Raw genomic sequence first — 20317 nt, 5'->3', positions numbered from 1 at the left:
CCAGATTCCTCATCTGTAAAATGGGAGTGATGATAATAGTACCTCCGTGATAGGACTGTGGTGCAATGTATTTAACAAGTGCCAGCTCCTACTACTGACGCGCACAAATCCAGGGTAGATGCCCAGCAAAGGGATGGCACAGAGCCCCCTGCCAACCACCCTTTACTCCCTGGGCGCAGCATCCTCCTGAAACTCTGGCTGTGGCTGGAGGAGACCTAGAAGGCTCCTCGGCCTGGACTCTGCTGTCCTGCGTCAGGCCTTATGAATGACGACTGCCTGCGGCCTGGCGACCTCTGACCCGAGGCGCCCGCCGCGCCCCTCCCCCACTGGCAGGTGGACGGCGGCTGCGCCGGGAGGGTAGTGGGGAGGCCCTGGCGCCAACCTTGGCTGGCCGGCAGCCGCTGCCGCACTGAGCGGAGGCGGGGGACTGCGGCGCGTACGGGGCCAGGCGGGCGCCCGCCTGGACCGCCTCCTGGGCCTCGGAGCGCGGCGCGGCCACCCGCCAGCTTCGGCCGCCCCGCCCGGCCGGCCAGAGCAGTAGGCTGCATCTCCGCCCCGCCCTCTCACCCCGGGATTGACACTGAATGTTCTGCGGGGGGTTTGCCGGACAGCGCGCCTCCGCCAATTGGCGGCCTCGCTGGGCGGGCCACGGGCCCTGTCGCTAATCTTGGCCAGTCAGGTGTGCCGGCCCGCCCAGCTGAGGCCTCGCGAGCTCGCGAGTGGCCGGGCGTCCGCGGCGCGCGTCACGGAGCCGAGGGCCTATCGCAGCTCGGGAGGATTGCGGAGGACCAATGGGCGGCGGCGTGGCGCCGTCACTCAGGACGGCCTAGGCCAATGATCGGCGGGCTGCGGGGGCGTCACGGACAGCAGCAGCGGACTTGGGCTGAGGTTCCCCGGCGGGCGGGCGCGGAGAGACGCGGGAAGCAGGGGCTGGGCGGGGGTCGCGGCGCCGCAGCCAGCGCAGCCAACCCGAGGGGCCGCCGCTGCCGCCCAGCGCGCTCCTGGGCCGCCGGCCGCCGCCAGCACCCGCCGCGCCGCAGCTCCGGGACCAGCCCCGGCCGCCGTCGCCGCGATGGGCAACGCCGCAGCCGCCAAGAAGGGCAGCGAGCAGGAGAGCGGTGAGTGCCCGGGCCATGACCCCGATTCCGGCCCCGCGCTGCCAGCCCCGGCCTGTCCATCACCGCCTGGCCCCTCCCCCTACGCGCCCCCCTCTATTTCTCTCTGCTCATCCCCTCCCAGCGCCCCTTACCCCTGCCTGTCCAAGGTTGGGTCCCAGGGCCCGCAGAAGACCCCCGTAGGGGCCCCCTTGCCAAAGGCCACCCCCCCCGGCAAAGACTGTGCCCCCCCCCACCCAGCTGTCACTGCCAACCAAGGCACGTATGACCGCTGGGGCCCCACATGGGGCCTTGTCACCACCCCACCCCCTCCTTTCCTGCCCCCTCTTCCCAGATTCTAATCCCTCTACTTCCTCACTCACCTCTCCCACTGATGGAACCCACTGCCAGACCCCGACCCAGGTTTCTGCCAGCTTGGAAGTGCTATGGGGTCTGCCTCCACCCCGCAGGGACCTTGGCCTCTTAGTGACCACACCCCTCCCCCCTCCAGCCCCCGCCATCTTTCTCCTGCCCTTCCCCTTTTCACCTTATCACAGCCCCCCTCCAAACCCACGCTGCCCCCCTTAAGCATTTCCCAGAGCCACCTCCAGCATTGTTTTTCCCTTCTGTGTCACTTGGCATGGGGGACAGGATCTTTCTGGGTCCCTCTGCCCCTCTCTCATCTTGTCACTCAGTCACTCTGCTTCTCTGCTTGTGTTCCCTCCTCCAAGCAAGCGTCTGTCCCTGACTGAGGTAGCAGACTGTTTATGAACCTAGAGAACTGCTTCAGTGCTTCCAAAGCCAAGTTTGAGCCCGTCTTGCTGGGATTCGTTGCATCTTCTTTCCTGGGTTTGGGGAGGGGGGGGGTGAGGGGGGCGGCAACAGAGCTCCTTCCCGTCTCCTGATATGCAGTGAGCTCTAGGCTTCTTGAAGTGCCCCTAAATAAATGGTCGTTTCACAAATGAGGCTCCGTCATTCACGCAGTCGCCAGGGCTTCTTCACCCTCTCCTGGCCCAGGATGAAAAGTGGGGTATGAAGTGTCTGGGTTTAGCAGGGCTCATTCAACTTGAGCTGGGATGGTGAGAGAGGGGACTTGATGCATGACAGTTGGAGAGAGTAGCGACTGACATCTAATGACTTGCTTTGCCAAGGGACAAATAGGTTCTGATCATTCCCAGGGCTCAGCCAGAGAGAGGCCTGTTTCCCCCTCAGCCCCCAAATTTTGTTGGTGTTGGCCTTTTCCAGCCAGAGAGACTCTGTATCTGGAAATGCCTTCAGAAATGGCCTCAGCACCTTCCTCAGTTCTCCCAGCTCTTAAACTGTCATCACTCCAGACCTATAGCTGGACCCGAGCTAGGATCCCCTTCCAGTTACCCAGAAATAGTCAGAGCTGAAAGGGAGGCTGTGTCCAAATTGCCCTTCCCAATTTCTGATCTCAGACCCCAGCATCTGAGTCCTTCGAATGCCCCGTCCCAGAAGGATGCAGGCACAATACCTAGGGAACTTTATTTCACACGGATTCAAATGGCAGAACTCAGAATCACCAAGCAGCCATGGAAAGGCCTGCCATGTCACTGATGGGCGGGGGACAGGGAGGCAAGTGCCTGTAGCTGAGCACTTGATGACAGAGTAGCAGGTGGGTAGTGACCAAAAAAGGTCTGGGCATGAGCGTGGAGGGGACTAGGCAGAGGGGGAGGGGCTGGAGCCCCCAGCAGGTGAGGCTGGCTGGGGGGTGGAAGGTGGAGGCAAATTGCTATATACTGCGGTAGCTCAGTTGAAAGTTGGGAAGATGACATTGTCCTGGAAAACTTTCAAGGCATATCAAACACATGCATAGTGGGGTAGAAAGCCGCACAGGGAAAAGGATTCCGGAGGATCAGAGAGGCTCTGGAAGGAACCGCTAATTCGCTAGGAGAGCAGGCAGGCCAGACACCCAGAAGTGGACTATCATGATGAAACAGAGCTACTGTTTACTAGGCATCTAGGATGTGCCAGGCTAAATGGTCCCCATAGATCGATCTGCTGGAATGATTCTCATAACAATTTTCTCCGAATTTTCCAAACACGCTGTCTTGAGTTTGACATAGATGATGTCAAAGCGGCAGGATTTGCATCCAGATCCGCTTATCAGCTAACTTCCTAGACCCCAGAATTTCCAGATCCAGACATTCTCAAGCTGCCTCCTTGACTTTTATTCTATTCACTTATATTTTCTTAATTTAAAATAATAAAGTTTTGACCCACTTTGGTTCAGATGTAAAGTTTGATCTGTCCTAAGCAATAATATAAATGAGATCAGGAGATTGTTCTGCTGGTCATATTCTCTCTGGTACCCATTAAAATACAATGTAAACTGGACAAGTGAAACTTCCTAAAATCATTTTGTGCCCTGCCAGGGGGACCCATGTCACACTTCAGGAAATGCCCTCAAGCTGTACGAACTACCAGAGGCTTACAGGGGCTCTTAGAAAAGGAAATAGGATGAGAAAGGAAGCCCCTTTTTGCTTTGAAGCTCTGAGTCCAAAAGAATGAAATTAGACAAAATATGCCCTCTTGTCGCCAGGGTGCAGTGGCGGTGGGGGTGGGGGCAGTAGCCAGGCCAGCCTGTAGGGGGCACCTGAATTTCATCTGCCGGTTGCTAACCTGACCTGGGTCAGGAAAATGCCCAAGCCATAGGAGGCACCAGTCAGACACCCCTCAGCCCCCCAGGCTCCTGTCTCCATGGCAGGAGACGGTGTCAGTTTCCTCCCAGGAGAGCAGGGATCCAGAACAAGCCCTGGGGTGGGGTGGGAGACATCATAACCCAAAGATGCCAAAGCCATTGGCAGGGGTCCGGGGAAGATGCTAAGGAGCATATTAAAAATACCAAGCCCTGGGCTCTGAGGAAGCTGGAGAACCAAGAGAAGGCCTCCCAAGAGGCCCAGGGACAGGCAGCCAAGTGGAGCTCAGGCCTTGGCTGGCACTGGCCAAAGGCACCCCTGGGAGCTGGCCCACAGAAGGGGCGGGGCTGGCAAGAGGGAACCCCCAGATCCCCCTCCAGGTCCCAGGGACAAGCAGATCCAGGCTCTGTGAGAAGTGCCCCCAAGAGGCCCCTGGATGGGAAGAATGGTGGCCCTCTGACATCCCACAGAAGCCTATCGCAGAGCAGCAAGCGCCTTCTGTGCACTGGCAGTTGTATGGGTGCCCAAGAGGGTCCTGCCGAGGCAGCTTTTCCCTTAGCCCAGTAAGGCCTCCAGAACCTTGAGGGTCCTGTCTATCCCTCTCCTGCACCCATTGGTCCCTAAGTTGGGTCTCCCTTCCTCCCACCACCCCACAACTCCCTACCTCCCCTTACAGACAGAGTATTGGGGATGGGGCAGCCAAGCTGGTACAGCAGGTCTCATGAGCCTTCCCAGCCACCGTAGTCCTGGTGCCCTGAGAGGAAGACTGAGTGATGGCTTCCAACCCCAACGATGGTGAGGATGAGCCCTGTTACTATAGCAACTTCTCAGGCCCTCTATGCCCCTCAAGCCAGGGAAGGGCTACAGTGGAGTTTCAGGAATAGGTAGAGAGGAAGAGTCTGTAGACCCTTGGCTGGCCCTGGAAACCCCTTCCTGACTAACCACCCTGAACATGGGGGCCTGGGGAAGAGAAGACATATGGGCGGCTGTGTTCAGCCAAGGGGGGACGGTCCACCCAGAGCGGGGCCCAGCTCAATTTTAGAATATGTGCTGCCATATTCTAAACCCATATGCCATATGGGGTTCCAGCTCAGACAGAGGCAGTGGGGTGGTCCAGCCCAGTGTGTGTTAAGCTCAGACTGGGGGTTGATTCAGCTCAGTGGTGGAGTCCAGGTCATAATGGATGATGGTTCAGTACAGAATGGGGGTCCATCCGGCTGGGGAGTGATCCAGTCCAGAAGAGGGGTCCCATTCATCCATGTCCCAAACAGGTTTCAGAGGGCTGAGTGTTGCTGGGATTGTTGTCTGCAGTGTCTGAGGCTGGGCTCCCGCCTCCTGCTGTGGCCCTGGCTTTTGGACGGGTGTCTGAGGTTCCTTCTCTTAGCCCAAATAGAATCCAGACCAGAGTGGAGGCTGGGAACCACCCCTCCATCCCCCATAGGAGACATGGCAGGGGTGCGGGTTTCATAAGCCAGCAGCTGGTTGGGTTTCCCTTCTCTGCCACTTCCTGTTGTCAGGAGGGGCCACGGGTGCTGGGCACTTTCAGAGAAGCTTCCACTGACCCTCCACTTTATTTGGGACGTGGAAAGAAGGAGGAAGATGGTCAAGGCTGCCTCCCCCTCCCCCACTCCTAGGTTTAGTCCTTCGTTTCCGGTTGGACTTTCGTGGCTGAAAGCAAAGCCAAGCACAGGGCAAGGTTTGACAGGCCAAGGACATCCCGCGATGTCAGTCCCCTCTCTGCCCCCACACAGGAGCAAGATAAATCCAGATATACCCATTTTTCTCTTGGGGCAACAGGATTTGGGGGCTCCAGATTCAAAGAGGACTTAGGGGAGGAGATAGGGTGGTTCTTGTGTCTGCCCCACCCCCCCCATCACGCCTTTCTCTTCCATCCGCTCTTTCAGCTAATTAACTGGGCTCTGGGGCTTCTTTGGCCCCCCAGGGAGCCCCTTGCGGCTGCCTGGGCCTGAACCTTAACTCCTTCCCCTCTGCCCAGTGAGCACTGCCCTGGGCACATCGGTGCCATCCATTGAGTAGTTCAGCACCCACTGAGGAAGGCAGGACCTGGCGTCTTGGGAGCAGCGAAGTCCCTGGAACAGGAAGTTAGCTTTAGCACTCCACCCCTGGGGCAGCCAGGCCAGCCAGAAGGGACACCCTCAGGAGAATCTTCCGACTGCCTTCTGCCAAGGAGGGCCTTTGCGAACCCTGGCCAGCTGGGAGCAGGCACCTTTAAATGCTTCCCTGGCAACCAGCTCCTCCTCCCTGGTCCCCTGAGGCCCTCCAGAGGAAGCCAGCTCAGAGGCTTTGCGTATTCCAAAGGGAAGGTTCCAGGGAGAGCTCAGGGCAGCCTGGGATGGATGTGGGGTCAGACAGTGGCCAGGGCAGTGACTCGGAGACCACCTTCCAGCTGTGGCTGCAGCTGCTCCTCTGGGCCCACCTGACTATCCGTTTCCTGGGCTATCTGCACCGCACCTTCTGGGTACCTAAGCCGCAGCCAGCACCCTGAGCCTCCCTGGCCAGGGCTTGATGGGTCTCAGATCACCCTATCCCTCTCCACCCCCCCCCCCATTGCACCCTCTGCTGGAAGAGGTAGGAAGGTAGGTGAGTATGGGGGCTCCTGGCTGGGGTTCCCCAATTATTATCCTTCTTTATCTGCGCACTCCTGGCACCATCCCCTCCCCGCCCCACCCCACTGTGCCCAAATCTGGCAAGCCAGTGGCACCAGAGGGGACACAGTCTGGGCCCTTTAGTTCTTTGAGAGTCTAGAGAAGAGCTGTACTAGGACCAAGGCTCCCATGGAGCCTCTCAGTGGGGAACCAGCAGACAGCTAGAGGCAGGCCCACTGAGTCAGGAAAAAGCAGAATATGGTAATTCTCAGGAATGGCTGAGAGCAAACAGGGAAGCAGGACCAGGCATTTTCCTGGATTCTTCCCACATCCCTTTCTTCGCCCTCTTGGGCAGGCAAAGGTACCCAAAGGTGAAGGGTACCCTCTCCCCCGCCACCTTCATCCAGAATTCAGTGTGTATGTTTGGAGGTTTCCAAGGAAGGTGTTGTGCGTCAGAAGAGATTGTGCAGGTGAAAGCATTGGACTTGGTGCAGCCCCCAGGCTCAGAGAGGTCTCGAGCAGCGGACAGCCCAGCCAGGCACCAGCCTAGGACTCGTGGCCGTTCCTTGACTGCCCCCTGTCTGCCCAGTCACCCATTTGAGGGTTTTCCTGACCAACAGTCTCTCCTCCATCTGCTACTCCTGCAACCCCAGGGAAGGCTCATCCCTCCAAACACTGAAGGGAGTCTTGGGGACGGTGGGAGTGGCAGCCACCCCTGAGGCTGTGTGGAATTCCTGGCGCTTTGTCTGGGTAGTCCAGGCAGGTGACAGACAAGGCCTGAGAGCAAGCCTACACAACCCCTCAGGGTAGCAGGTGTCACAGGAACATCAGGAGGTAGAAGACAGCTCAGTCTGTGGGCCACCCTGGTGCACCGCTATCCGGCAACAGCGAAACACTGAGTCTTGTGGGCAGTGAGGTCCGGCAGGCCACCTCGGGCCTGGTCAGTCTTCCCATCTGTACAAGGAGAGGAACAGCAGGTCTGACCCATCAGGGTAGGAATCAAGCACAGAGAGCATTCAGCAAAGGACTGGCACACAGGAAGGGTCCCTGAAGAGCGTGTCTGGCCCCAGGGGGTGGTTACAAGGACGGGTCTGTAATGTGAGTCCACCAGGCTGTACATTTAAAGTTTGAGAGGCCAGTGCAACCCCCCCCCCATATTTCATACCTCAATTTTTTTAAGTACTTAAGAGCAAAATCAGTAATTGCCGTTTATATGGCATTAACCCCATACCAGCCACTGTCCAACCCTTTTTGCCAAGATTGATTCATTCATTCCTCACGACCACCCTACCAGGGCGTTACTAGTATTATCCCCACTTTCCAGATGAGGAAAACTGAGGTCAGGTCAGTTGCCTAAGGTTGCACAGCTCATCAGAGACCAGACCGGGATTTGAACTTGATCTTGTCCCAGTGTTCCAGCCCTTAACTGCTTTACTGGGCTCCTTCTCAGCTTTGGCAAGAAGGCCTGTTTTCCAGCCTCAGTTTCCTAGGGCTTTACATGGGAAGGATGAATAAAAGGAAAGTTGGTAGGCGAACCAAGTGAGCAGGCCCAGAATATACCAGGAGGTCTTCACTGTTAGCTGGATGGTGATGTTCACCTTGGGGTGCTGAAGGGCCCATAGGGTATGGGCATCGGGCAAGGCTCCCCTTGAACCAGCTCAGAGGAAGTTCCCCTGGACTGGCAAAGGCAGGAACGGGGCCAGCTGGGGGCCAAGGCAACAGCTGAGCCCCCCAAGGGCGCTTGCTACCCGAGCCCCAGAGGCCTCCACCCAGGGCCCGGCCTCCCCAGAGAAGGGGCTGGAGGAGCAGCCAAATCCCCAGGCTATAAATATCTTGGCTGGCGTCGGCCCTGGCCGTGGAATGTCGGTCAGAACTGGAGCGAGTGGGGGTGGGCTGGCCTGGGCGTCACTCTCTGTACCCCTAAGAGTAACCCCTGAGTCACCTTGTACCCCATTCAGGACAGAGTTGAGTCTGTATCCCACTTCTCTGAGTAAAGGCAGGCCCCATCCCAGATCAGGGTCCCCCAAAGCTGCCCTTCAGCTCAGCCGGGGCACCTGAAGCTGCTGGGATAAGGCCAGTCTCTGGGTTGAGACAGCTACACCCCACTTTGCACAAATGAGCGTCTCCCCAGGAATGGCCTAAGCCCACCCCGACCAGATGGGGTCTCTAACCAACGCTCTCTCTTTTCCTTTCAGTGAAAGAGTTCTTAGCCAAAGCCAAAGAAGATTTTCTTAAAAAATGGGAAAATCCTGCTCAGGTAAGCACCTGGGATGCAGAGCCTTAGAGGGGAGAGCTGACCGCCCCCTACCCTCCGGCTATGTCCCTCTCACATGATGAGGATTTTTCAGGCCCTGTGGAGGGCTCCAGACCTGACCCCATTTGCCCCCTAGATGCCAATGGGGGCTCCTGGGCGGAGGCACCCAATCACCCACTGCCACGCACCCCCACCCCACCACCCCCTTCCACCTGGTGGCCCCTGCCCCCCATGCAGCTGCCAGCAGTTCCTGGGCCCCGGTCCAGGGCCGGATCTGGCCCCTGCCACCCGCCTTAAGGAATGTGTCCTTTGCCATCTTGTTTTTCCGCCCCCTGTCCCCACCTCCATCACTCCACCTGCTCCCCAGGGCCCCCTCTGCTAGTGGCAGAGGGGGCCCTGGACCTTGGCCTTGCCCCCACTTGGAGAGGGTCCCTGACCCTCGCAACCCCTCCGCCCACAGAATACAGCCCATTTGGATCAGTTTGAACGAATCAAGACCCTCGGCACAGGCTCCTTTGGGCGGGTGATGCTGGTGAAGCACAAGGAGACCGGGAACCACTTTGCCATGAAGATCCTCGACAAACAGAAGGTAAGCACGGCCCATCCCGGGGGCCACCGTCCACCCACCAGGCCTTCCTTCAGACTGTTCCCACTGCCTGAGCAGTCTTCCTGTCTGTCATTCACCGTTTCCTGAGCCTTCCTAATGTGCCAGACCCAAGGGCCAGAAGCGCCCATGCTGCCTTCATGAAGCTTCCCCTCCAGACCAGCCATTCATGGAAGTCCAGGCAGTGAACATGGGTTCAAACACCTACCCTGGACCAAGGAAGCCAGAAGTCTTCCTGGGGAAAGTATTGTATTTACACAGACCTTACTTCCATCTTTCCTTCCTTCCTTCCTTCCTTCCTTCCTTCCTTCCTTCCTTCCTTTTTCTTTCTTTTTTTCTTTTTTCTTTCTTTCTTTCTTTCTCTTTCTTTCTTTCTTTCTTTCTTTTTAAATTTGTTTATTAGCGAGATAGCAAGAGAGAGCACAAGCAGGGGTGAGGGAGTGGAAGGAGCAGAGGGAGAGGGAGAAGCAGACTCCCCGCTGAGCAGGGAGCCCAAGGTGGGGCTCAGTGCAGGGCTCGATCCCAGGACTCTGGAATCATGACCGGAGTCATCATGACTTAACCAACTGAGCCACCCAGGTGCCCCACACAGACTTTTTTTTTTTTTTTTAAAGATTCTATTTATTTATTCGAGACAGGGAGAGGGGGTACAAGTGGGTAGGAGGGCCAGAGGGAAAGGAAGAAACAGACTCAACACCAAGCAGGGATCCTGATGCAGGACTCCGTCCCAAGACCCTGGGATCATGACCCGAGCCGAAGGCAGACGCTCAACTGACGGAGCCACCCAGGCACCCCATAGGCCTTATTTCTGTAAATATTTTTGAGACTCTACTCTATGCCAGGCACTACTGTTGGGTAGCACTCTTTAATAGAAATGTAATACAAGCTGTATATGGTTTGGGGGTTTTTTTTCAGTCCTTTTTTTTTTTTTTAAGATTTTATTTATTTATTTGACAGAGATCACAGTAGGCAGAGAGGCAGGCAGAGAGAGAGGAGGAAGCAGGCTCCCTGCTGAGCAGCAGAGAGCCTGATGCGGGGCTCGATCCTAGGACCCTGGGATCATGACCTGAGTCGAAGGCAGAGGCTTTAACCCACTGAGCCACCCAGGCGCCTTGTATTTTTTAAATTTTGTAGAATTCCCCCCCCCCTTTAAAAAGTGAGAAGAAACAGAATTAATTTCAGAAATGTGCTCTAGTTAAGCCAGTATATTTACAATATTAAAATTTCAATGTATGTAACCAGTGCAAAAATACCATTAATGAGACATCTCATTTTTTTTTAATCTGTATTAAGTCTTCAGAATCCAGCGTGTATTTTACACTTACATCTCTGGTCAGATGTTCAGTGTTCACTAGAAAACAAGAAAAAACAGAGAGGTTGGAAAAGCAAATTCACATAGCCCGCATTGTTCCGGTCAGGCTTAACAGTCACCCAGTAACTGGCCTCGAGTGTCCCTTTTTAAATTTTCATTTTAGGGGCGCCTGGCTGGCTTAGTCGTTAAGCATCTGCCTTCGGCTCAGGTCATGATCCCGCGGTCCTGGGATTGAGCCCCACATGGGGCTCCCTGCTCGGCGGGAAGCCTGCTTCTCCCTCTGCCTACCTCTCCCTCTGCTTGTGTTCCCTCTCTCGCTACGTCTCTCTCTGTCAAAGAAAGAAATAAATAAAATCTTTAGGAAAAAAAAATTTCAGGGACGCCTGGGTGGCTCAGTCAGTTAGGCCGCTGCCTTCCGCTCGGGTCATGATCTCAGGGTCCTGGGATCGAGTCCCGAGTCGGGCTCCTTGCTCACTGGAGAGCCTGCGTCTCTCTCTGCCTCTGCCTGCCACTTTGTCTGCTTGTGCGTGCGCGCGCTCGCTCTCTCTCTCTCTCCCCGACAAATTAAAAAAAAAAAATTTTTTTTTTTCATTTTAAAAACTTAAAATTTTAAACTCAGCTCACCAGGCACCTAGCCACCTCTCAGGTGCTCAGCATCCATACGTGGTAGTACAGACTCACCAGACAGTGCGGGTGTGGATCGGTAGCTCACAGCTGTGAGCAAAGCAGGAGGAGCCCTGTGGCACAGCAGATCAGAGCTGACCGAGGGGCCAGCCTGCCTGCAGGTGACATGCGGGCCTGACCCAGATTAGCAATGGTTGACCTTGGGCAAGTCACTTCCCTTCTCTGCATCTGTCAAAATGCCATGCTCAGAGCACATGCCCCTCAGGGCTCTTGTCATTATGTGTGAGGCGCCTGCTGGGGACAGCTGAGGCAGAATGAGCCTGGGGTTTGAGTGGTTGTGGGGAGGGTGCTCTGGATGCAGGCAAAGTGTTTCTAAACATCTCTTAGGTATCACTCTCGCTTGTCTTTTCGGTTTCAGTTTAGCTGCCCCTTCCTCCAGGAAGCCTTCTCTGACTCCCCCATCCCCCTGACCTTACCAGGCCTCTTATCTGGGTATCCACAGGCCCCAAGCTTCCCACACCATGGCTCTGACCCCTCTGGGCCATGAGGCTTGGTGACTTGTGTTCTTGCCCTGAACTGCCTGCCATGCAGGGACAGGCAGCCTCTGCCTTCTCAGTGTGTCCTCACTGTGCATCCAGCCCCAGGCTCTACAGGCTGTGGGCACTCAAAGGACCCAGCCCAGGCACCCCTACTTCTGGGCATGGGGGAGGAAGAGGACCTTCTCAGACCCTCTCTGCCCTCCCTTCTCACCCCGGCAGGTGGTGAAGCTGAAACAGATCGAGCACACCCTGAATGAGAAGCGTATCCTGCAGGCGGTCAACTTCCCGTTCCTCGTCAAACTCGAGTTCTCCTTCAAGGTGGGGTCCCAGGGGCCGGGGCCCCTGCTAAGTGGTACAGCCTTGGGGCTCCCAGAGCTAGGATGGGGGCCGAGGGCAAGGCAGGTCCACTAACGGGAAAGAAAGAGAGCCCCAGAGGAGGGCTGCTAGGGGGCAGGAGTCAGCCTGAGACTCTGGTAGACCCACGTCCAGCTCCTGGGCCCACCAGCTTCTAGCCTGCAAACCTGGCTGGCGTCCCTTCAAACCAGCTCCCCGTTCGACAGCAAGCACCTGACGCCCACCTGCAACCCAAACTCCCCATGCAGCCTGGATTCAAACCCCAGTTCTGTGCACCTCCAGGCTGTGTAACATTGGCACAGGACCTCCCTGCCCTGAATCTGTTTCCTTGTCTATAAAGTGGGGATCACAACACTCCCCACCTGATGGGGTGGGCATGACCATTCCGAGCACAAAGTGAGTGCCCTCCATGAGCTATTTTGGGTGTTGTCCTAAGCTGTGACAACAGGATCTGGGAAAAGCTATTTAAGGCCTGAGACCCAGACAGACCCCCATGTGTGGTTTAAACCTCTGCTGCTACCTTCTTAAAATTTGTCATAATTTTTTTTAACAAGGGGCTTCACATTTTTATTCTGGGGCCCCACAAATTCTGTAGCCCATCCTGGGCCCGTTTTACAGGTGACAAAACTGTGACCTCAAGCTTTGGGCAAGACAGTTTCAGACGTGAGGCACCATGGAGTCCTCTCCCCAGCCCAGGCACGCTGGCTGGGCCCCTTACACCCCACCTCCAGCCCTCACCTTCACCCCCTGTAAGCAGGATACCTGCTGCCCCTTCTTCATGGGGCAGAAGGAAATGAGAGGGGAGGCTCAGGGAGAACAGCACCTGGAACTCCAAACGGGCTTCATATGGGAGCCAAGATTATTTTTGTCCCATTATTTTGGGACACCCACCACGTAAGGGCACCAGGCTTTTGGACTGGGCCCTGATCAGCCTCTGTTTCCCATAGGACAACTCGAATTTATACATGGTCATGGAGTATGTGCCTGGTGGGGAGATGTTCTCGCACCTGCGGCGGATCGGAAGGTTCAGGTGAGCTGGCCAGGTGGGGCCAGGTGGGCCCACAGGTGGTGTCACATGACCAAGCCATCTGGGGCTGTGAAGTGGGCTCTCCAGGTCTGTCCAGGTTCTTGTTGCCCTTGAGCTGAGGAATATGTGGTTTCTCAGCCCCCACAAAACAGAAGCAAAACAGTGACTTAGGGCTCCCTGCTTAAGTTGGCAGTTATAAAATTAATGCTATCTTTTTCCTTAGTTATATAGATAAGCGCTTTACATACAACAGAACGCACAGGTATTCAGTGTTTTGACAGTCACATACACTTGTGAAACCACCACCCAAAATACCATAGAAAACATTTTCTTCACCCCAAAAAATTCTCTCGAAGCCCTTTCTTGGCAAATTGCTGTCCTGAAGAAAGCAGTTGTCCTTTCTGGTTTCAAACACCATAAATGTATTTGGTCTGGGTTTGGACTGGGTATAAATGGAAATCACACTGTTCACATTCTTCTGTTCCTTTCTTCTCTTGCTCACATAATCATCTTGATCTCTAGCCACGTCGTTAACTGTATTCATCGTTTGTCCTGGTGGTGGCGGTGGGTGCGATCCCAGTGTGCGAAGCTACTGCACTCTGGTTGTGTTCCTCTGTTGCTGGACATGCAGCTCTTTCCCATGTGGGGCCCTGTTCGAAGAAGTCTGCTCTGCTTATGTATTTGGGGCAGCTCTAGATCATTTGGCGGTGGGCGGGTCATGCTGGGCATAACCACCCACGCTCACCTGTCCTCTCCCCAATTGTCCCCACAAGTGAACCGCATGCCCGCTTCTACGCGGCCCAGATCGTCCTGACCTTCGAGTACCTGCACTCACTTGACCTCATCTACCGGGACCTGAAGCCGGAGAACCTCCTCATTGACCAGCAGGGCTACATCCAGGTGCCCACCAGGACGCGCAAGGGGCGGACCCAGGTGGCCTTGGGCTGGATATTCCCCGTCCCTCCCCACTTCCTGGCCAACAGCCCGTTCTTGTGCCCGCAGGTGACAGACTTCGGTTTCGCCAAGCGTGTAAAAGGCCGCACCTGGACCTTATGCGGGACCCCGGAGTACCTGGCCCCAGAGATCATCTTGAGCAAAGTAGGCACCTCCCTGTCCATCCCCCTGCCTTGAGGCCTGCTCTGCCTGCACCCCCTCCTTGCCCTCCTCACACCGTACACCCCTCTCACTCTAGGGCTACAACAAGGCTGTGGACTGGTGGGCCCTAGGGGTTCTCATCTACGAGATGGCCGCTGGCTACCCGCCCTTCTTCGCTGACCAGCCCATCCAGATCTATGAGAAGATTGTCTCTGGGAAGGTGAGGCCTGGATACGGGGGCTAAGCACCCAGACAGACCGTTCCCCACCAGTTCTGCTCACCATGGAGCCCTGCATATAGTGTCAGAACAATCTAGAAGTTCATTTAGTTAGGCCAAGCAGTGAAGCTGGGTGCACCAGCCACACGAACAGGCCAGCACCTCACACAACCTCCCTGCCTAATCCTAGACCCATGCTGCTGCTATTTCCAGAGCTTCCAGAACCCCAAGCCCCACCCAAACACCTTCCCCTGCCTGACCGGAAGCTCTGCTTTCCTCCAGTCATCCCACTGAGCATGAGTTTTCACAAGTTTCACAGCAGAAAAGCAACCATGTGCAGTTCCTGGGTGCCACTCGGGGCCCTTCAGGGTCACTTAGGGGATGCGGCCCACGTCTTCTCTCCCAGATGCAGACTTGCTGACTCTCGGAGTGCAGGTCGGGGCAGCAGAGCTGTCACAGAGCACAGATGTGCTCACTGCCGCACGACGCACCCCCCTTCGCTGTACCCCAGCACTTGGAAGGAGTGATGAAGCTCAGGTGTGGAGAGCATCATCACAGGCCCCAAGGGCTTGGGACAGGGTGGGAACCCGACCTCTGCCCTCAGCTCACCACCTTGCTGGGAGGACTCAGCCATCCTTCCACCTAGCCCGAGAATTAGTGGAAGCAGGTCCCAGCTCAGCCTGGGGGCATCAACCTGGTTCCAAGTCCCAGCTCAGCCACCCATTGACTTTGAAACCTCGGGCAAGCGCCTGTGCCCCTCTGAGCTTCACCTTACCGTACGAGAACTGGGGAACCAGACACTTGCCTCTCTGAGAAAGAAACCAGCTGCAATGTGGGGTCACTAAAAAGGGAAAGACGAGGTCTGTGCCACCAGGCAGAAAAGAAATTGCAGGGAAAATGGCCCAAAGTTGGGGAAAAGAAAAAAAAAACATAGGCAATTCTGAGGAGGAAAGAGAAGAGGAGTATAACTCCCTTCTTTGTAGCATTTTACAGTTCCCACGCACCCTGCGCGGTATTCTCTCCCTTGTGCAACTGGAGGCAGGCACAGGCCCAGAGAGGTTAAGGGCCATGGCCAAGGTCATACAGCGTGTAAGATGTAGAGCAGTGCTAGAACTTCGTTCTTGCGGCTGTAAATCCAGTAACTACTTGCTAACAAGGCTTTGGGGAAGTCTCTGGAAGAGTTGAAGTGAGCCTTAAAGAGTGAGTTTTAGCTATGGGGAGAGAGGGATAAACAAAAACAGTCATTTCTCTCATAACCATGAATATTTCAGAAGTCCCCTGACCCTGGCAGAGCTGCCTTAGGAAGCAGTAGCTAAGAATGCAAGTTCTGGAGTCCAGCAGACCCAAGGTGAAAGCCCCCTTGTCCCACTCCTCTGTGTGACCCTAAACAAGCTGTTCAACCCACCCGAGCCTCTCTCCTCTTCTCTGAAATGGGAACCATCGGAGTGTTTACCTTAGAGCAGCAGTTCCCAGAGTGGCCCCCTGTCCAACAGCATCAGCATGGCTGAGGAACAGGCTAGGCACAGGTTCTCAGACCTCCTGAATCAAACTCCCATGGCCCCAACAAGTTTTTTTTTTTTTTTTAAGATTTTATTTATTTATTTGACAGAGATCACAAGTAGGCAGAGAGGTAGGCCGAGAGAGAAGGGGAAGCAGGCTCCCCGCTGAGCAGAGAGCCCGATGCGGGGCTCGATCCCAGGATCCTAGGATCATGACCTGAGCCGAAGGCAAAGGCTTTAACCCACTGAGCCACCCAGGCGCCTCAAGATTTTATTTATTTGACAGAGATTGAGAGCACAAGCAGAGGGAGCAGCAGGCAGAAGGAAAGGGAGAAGCAGACTCCCCACTGTGAGCAAAAGAGCCCAGCCTGGAGCTCAGTCCCAGGAACTTGGGATCATGATATGAGCTGAAGGCAGATGCTTAACCGACTGAGCCACCCAGGCACCCCCCCACACACAAGCTTTTTTAATGGGATCCTAAAGCACATTCAATTTGAAGATTCTCCACCCAGTAGGACTGTTAGGTGGCAAAGGCAGCATTCTGGGATTTCTCAACTCCAGACAAGTCCCCCACCCTGTCCTTATTAACCCCCTCTCCAGGTGCGGTTCCCATCCCACTTCAGCTCTGACCTGAAGGATCTGCTGCGGAACCTGCTGCAGGTGGACCTCACCAAACGCTTTGGGAACCTCAAGAATGGGGTTAACGATATCAAGAACCACAAGTGGTTTGCCACAACTGACTGGATCGCCATCTACCAGAGGAAGGTGGGCCACCTCCTTCCCCATGCCGCCCCTCTTCCCAGCAGGTGCAGAGGGTTTTGAGACGAGTCCATGAGCCAGGGAGGGCTGCCGGTCGAGAGATGGAAAGGGAAATGACATCTGAAAATAGGCCACAGGCTCTGAGCCAGTCCAGCTGAGGGGACTTAGAGCCGTGGGGGTCTAGAAGTGGGATCGTTTGGCCACTCTGTGACCTTGAGCATGAGACATCCCTCTGGTGAGCTAGCTATAATGAGATTATTAGGTTGTTAAGGTGAGTCGACATCCTAATGTTAAGCTGAGACCTGGGTCATAGTAAATTATCTCACGAATGTTAGTCCATTTACATTTATTGTTGTAAGGATAATTATGTTGACTACTGAGATCTGAGTGGTTCTTGACCCCTCTCCAGGTGGAAGCTCCCTTCATACCAAAGTTTAAAGGCCCTGGGGACACGAGTAATTTTGACGACTATGAGGAGGAAGAGATCCGAGTCTCCATCAATGAGAAGTGTGGCAAGGAGTTTACTGAGTTTTAGGGGTGTGCCTGTGCCCCCATGGGTTTTCTTTCTTTCTCTTTTTTTTTTTTTTTTTTTTGGGGGGGGGGGGGGGGGGTTGGATTGAACCGCCAGAAGGCCCCAGAGTTCCTTGCATCTAATTTCACCCGCACCCCACCCTCCAGGGTAGGGGGAGCAGGAAGCCAGATATTCAGAGGAATGGAAACACCAGCTGCTCTCCCTCAATCCCTCACCCTCCTGCCCCTCCCCACCACTTTTGCCTTCCTCCTCCCCAGAAGCCCCCAACCCAGCCCACTTCTGCCTGTTTTAAATGAGTTTCTATGTTCCAGTCAGACCAGGTCTTGCTGGTGTATTCAGGGACAGGGTGTGGAAAGAGGGGCCCAAACTTAACTCCATCCCCACCTCCCCAAACCACAGGCATCACCCACTAAGGGCAAATGAAGGAAAGGCCAGCCTTCTCTTCAGAGCAGTCATGCCTGGAAAAGAGAGATTTTAGTAACCTGTTGGGTGGGCTGCTTGCTAGAATTTAAAAAAAAAAAAAAAAAAAAAAAAGTATAATCTTATTTAAGTTCCACCAGTGCCTCCCCGCCTTCTTCCCCTACCCTTCCCATATTTCCCCCTTCCCAAATCCATTTCAACAAGGCTGGGAAGCAGACTGAATTTGTAAAGGAAGGAGCTGGGGTTCAGACCTCCGCCCCAAGCTGCTAATCTCCTCTGCTCCTCTGTCCACCTCCCCCCTATCCTGGGGGTTCCCTGGCAAGCCTGGAAGGGTCTCAGCCCCTTTAGGAAGCCCCTGTCCCCTTCTGCCCCAGCAGACCTTTCTTCATCTTTGGGCTTCGGCCAAGACATGGAAAGCAGCTGCCCCCTCCCTGCCAAAAAAGAGTTGTCCCCCGAAATGATAGAAGGGGAGCCCCAAGCCCAGGGTCTTTCCTCCCACCAGCACTCCCCCCAAACTCTAATTTTATTCTCAGCTAGATTTTAATGCCCGGCCTCCTCTCTGCTCAGTTGGGAAGGCAACCCCTGCAAAAGAAGGCAAAGCCCTCCTCCCGCTCTTGGCCCGGGGTTCAAGGCCAGGGTTGCTGGGGAGGGGCTGCCTGTTTTATTCACCCAGCAGCCTCCGCCCCCCCTCCTCCCATCCTGGGCGCTCCTCCTCTGCTTAGCTGTCAGCTGTCCATCACCCTTTCTCCCCCCCCAATTTGTGCTTTTTTCTCTCTTAAAAGTGGGGAACCACCCCATTCATCCCCATATTTGTCCCTCTCATAACTTCTCCCCATCCAGGAGGAGCTCTCAGGCCTGGGGTGGGGCCCCGGGTGGGCACGGGGCAATTCAACCTGTGTGCTGCGAAGGACGCGACTTCCTCTTGAACAGTGTGCTGTTGTAAACATATTTGAAAACTATTACCAATAAAGTTTTGTTTAAAAAAAAGTGTCGTTGGTGTTCCCGACTTCGGTCACCCGCCCACATACCCCCAGGGGTTTGGAAAGAGAATTTCGGACCCCAACGTCCAGGCTGATCAGGATCTGGCCTAGAATCCTTGTAAAACCGGGTTTGGCCAGAATTCAGCCACTACCCCGCCCCGCAGGAGAAGGGGGCGCCAAACTGCCCTTTGACCCTGGATTCGGGGTCCCCAATCTGCGGCGCGCCCCCTCGGCGTCCAGCTCTCGGCCGAGAGGGCGCTCTAGGGAGACGCTGGGGCCGGCGCGCCGGGAGGCCGAGCGGCGGCGGGGGCGGCCCTGGCGGAGGGGGGGGGTAAAGGGTGGGGGAGACCGTGCGCGCCCCCCTCCCCGCATCCTCGGCGCAGAGTGCGGGGCCAAGAGCGCCGTTGGGGCGCGGGGGCGGCGACAGTCTGAGGGTCCCCGCGGCGCCCGGCGAGCGCAGGGGCCCGGCCCGCGGGCGGCGAGTTCCCGGTAAGTGCAGTCCCGAGAGCGGAGCGCGCCGGGGAGGCGTGGAGAGGGGGGCTGGGCGCCGGGGACGTCTGGGTCCCGCGCCCAATGGCTGGAGGGCGGCCGAGCGCCGCCCGCCCGCCCCGCCCGCCCCCTCTCCCCTCCCCCCCGGCTCTCCCCTCCCCCTCCCCCGCCCGCCGCTTTCCCCCGCCCCCGCCCCGGCGCCAACTCCACGGCGCCTCCTTAAAAAGCGCGCGGGAGTTGTAAGGGGGGGGCCGGAGCGAGCCAGAGTGAGCGAGAGCGCAGGGTAAAGGGGGCGGGCGGGGGGCCCGGGCTCCACCTTAAAAGCGGGCGCGTGGGGGTGGGAGGGAGGAAGGCGGGCGGCGGGGAGGAGGGAGGGAGGGAAGGAAGGGGGGCCGGAGTGTCCCGGGCGCAGGGCGCGCGTGCGGCGGCGGCGGCGGCGGGGAGGGGCCGGCCGCGCCGCGCTCCCCTCCTCCCTCCTCGCATCCCCGGCCCCGCGCGCGCCCAGCAGAAGCGGGTCTGTGTGTGCGTGCGTGCGAGTGAGTGAGTGTGTGCATATTTTTTTCTCTCTTTTCTTTCTCTCTCACTGTTTTTTCTCTCTCGCGCTCCCTCTCTCTCGCTTTTTTTTTTTTTTTTTTTTTTTTTTGCAAAGAAACAGCAGCGCCGCCGCCGCTCCGCCGAGGCGCTGCGCCCCCCGGGGGGGGAGGCGGAGGAGGCGGGCAGCGGCGGAGGGAGGGGAGCCGGGGAGGGGGGCGCCGCGCTGGGAGGGAGGCAGCGCGCACGGTGCAGCCGGGCCGGGCGGGAGGCATGGCGGGGCCCCCGGCCCTACCCCCGCCGGAGACGGCGGCGGCCGCCACCACGGCGGCCGCTGCCTCGTCGTCCGCCGCTTCCCCGCACTACCAAGAGTGGATCCTGGACACCATCGACTCGCTGCGCTCGCGCAAGGCGCGGCCGGACCTGGAGCGCATCTGCCGGATGGTGCGGCGGCGGCACGGCCCGGAGCCGGAGCGCACGCGCGCCGAGCTCGAGAAACTGATCCAGCAGCGCGCCGTGCTCCGGGTCAGCTACAAGGGGAGCATCTCGTACCGCAACGCGGCGCGCGTCCAGCCTCCCCGGCGCGGAGCCACCCCGCCGGCCCCGCCGCGCGCCCCCCGCGGGGGCCCCGCCGCCGCCGCCGCCGCCGCGCCGCCGCCCACGCCCGCCCCCCGAGTAGTGAAACGAGATGCTCCCCTTGTAGCTGACCCGGAGCACGGCG

General features: G+C 56.9%; 2 protein-coding genes across 3 annotated transcripts in view; both read left to right on the top strand.

The window, feature by feature from the left end:
- Positions 1 to 1072: 1072 nt before the first annotated feature.
- PRKACA (protein kinase cAMP-activated catalytic subunit alpha) lies at positions 1073 to 18583 on the top strand. Of its 2 annotated transcripts, none has more exons than XM_032835893.1 (10): positions 1073 to 1118; positions 8556 to 8617; positions 9075 to 9203; positions 11913 to 12011; positions 12995 to 13077; positions 13848 to 13974; positions 14077 to 14172; positions 14267 to 14389; positions 16486 to 16650; positions 17054 to 18583. In XM_032835893.1, exons 1-10 carry the CDS (start codon positions 1073 to 1075, stop codon positions 17177 to 17179), a joined length of 1056 nt encoding a protein of 351 aa, XP_032691784.1. In that variant the 3' UTR covers positions 17180 to 18583. The 2 variants fall into 2 exon arrangements, with proteins under 2 accessions (XP_032691784.1, XP_032691786.1); XM_032835895.1 differs by lacking the exon at positions 1073 to 1118 and adding an exon at positions 4513 to 4549 and having other exon boundaries at positions 17054 to 17179.
- Positions 18584 to 19726: 1143 nt separating this feature from the next.
- SAMD1 (sterile alpha motif domain containing 1) overlaps positions 19727 to 20317 on the top strand; it is a 3051-nt gene continuing 2460 nt past the window's right edge. The window contains exon 1 of the mRNA XM_032883480.1: positions 19727 to 20314. Coding sequence (XP_032739371.1) covers positions 19870 to 20314 — 445 coding nt within the window. The 5' untranslated portion in view covers positions 19727 to 19869. The remainder of the gene's footprint in view (positions 20315 to 20317) is intronic.

Source organism: Lontra canadensis, unplaced genomic scaffold (assembly GCF_010015895.1).
Source record: "Lontra canadensis isolate GAN:19392208 unplaced genomic scaffold, GSC_riverotter_1.0 scaffold88, whole genome shotgun sequence".
NCBI classification, from domain to species: domain Eukaryota; kingdom Metazoa; phylum Chordata; class Mammalia; order Carnivora; family Mustelidae; genus Lontra; species Lontra canadensis.
Note: the sequence above shows the minus strand (reverse complement) of the source record. Positions and strands in the feature narration are given on the sequence as shown.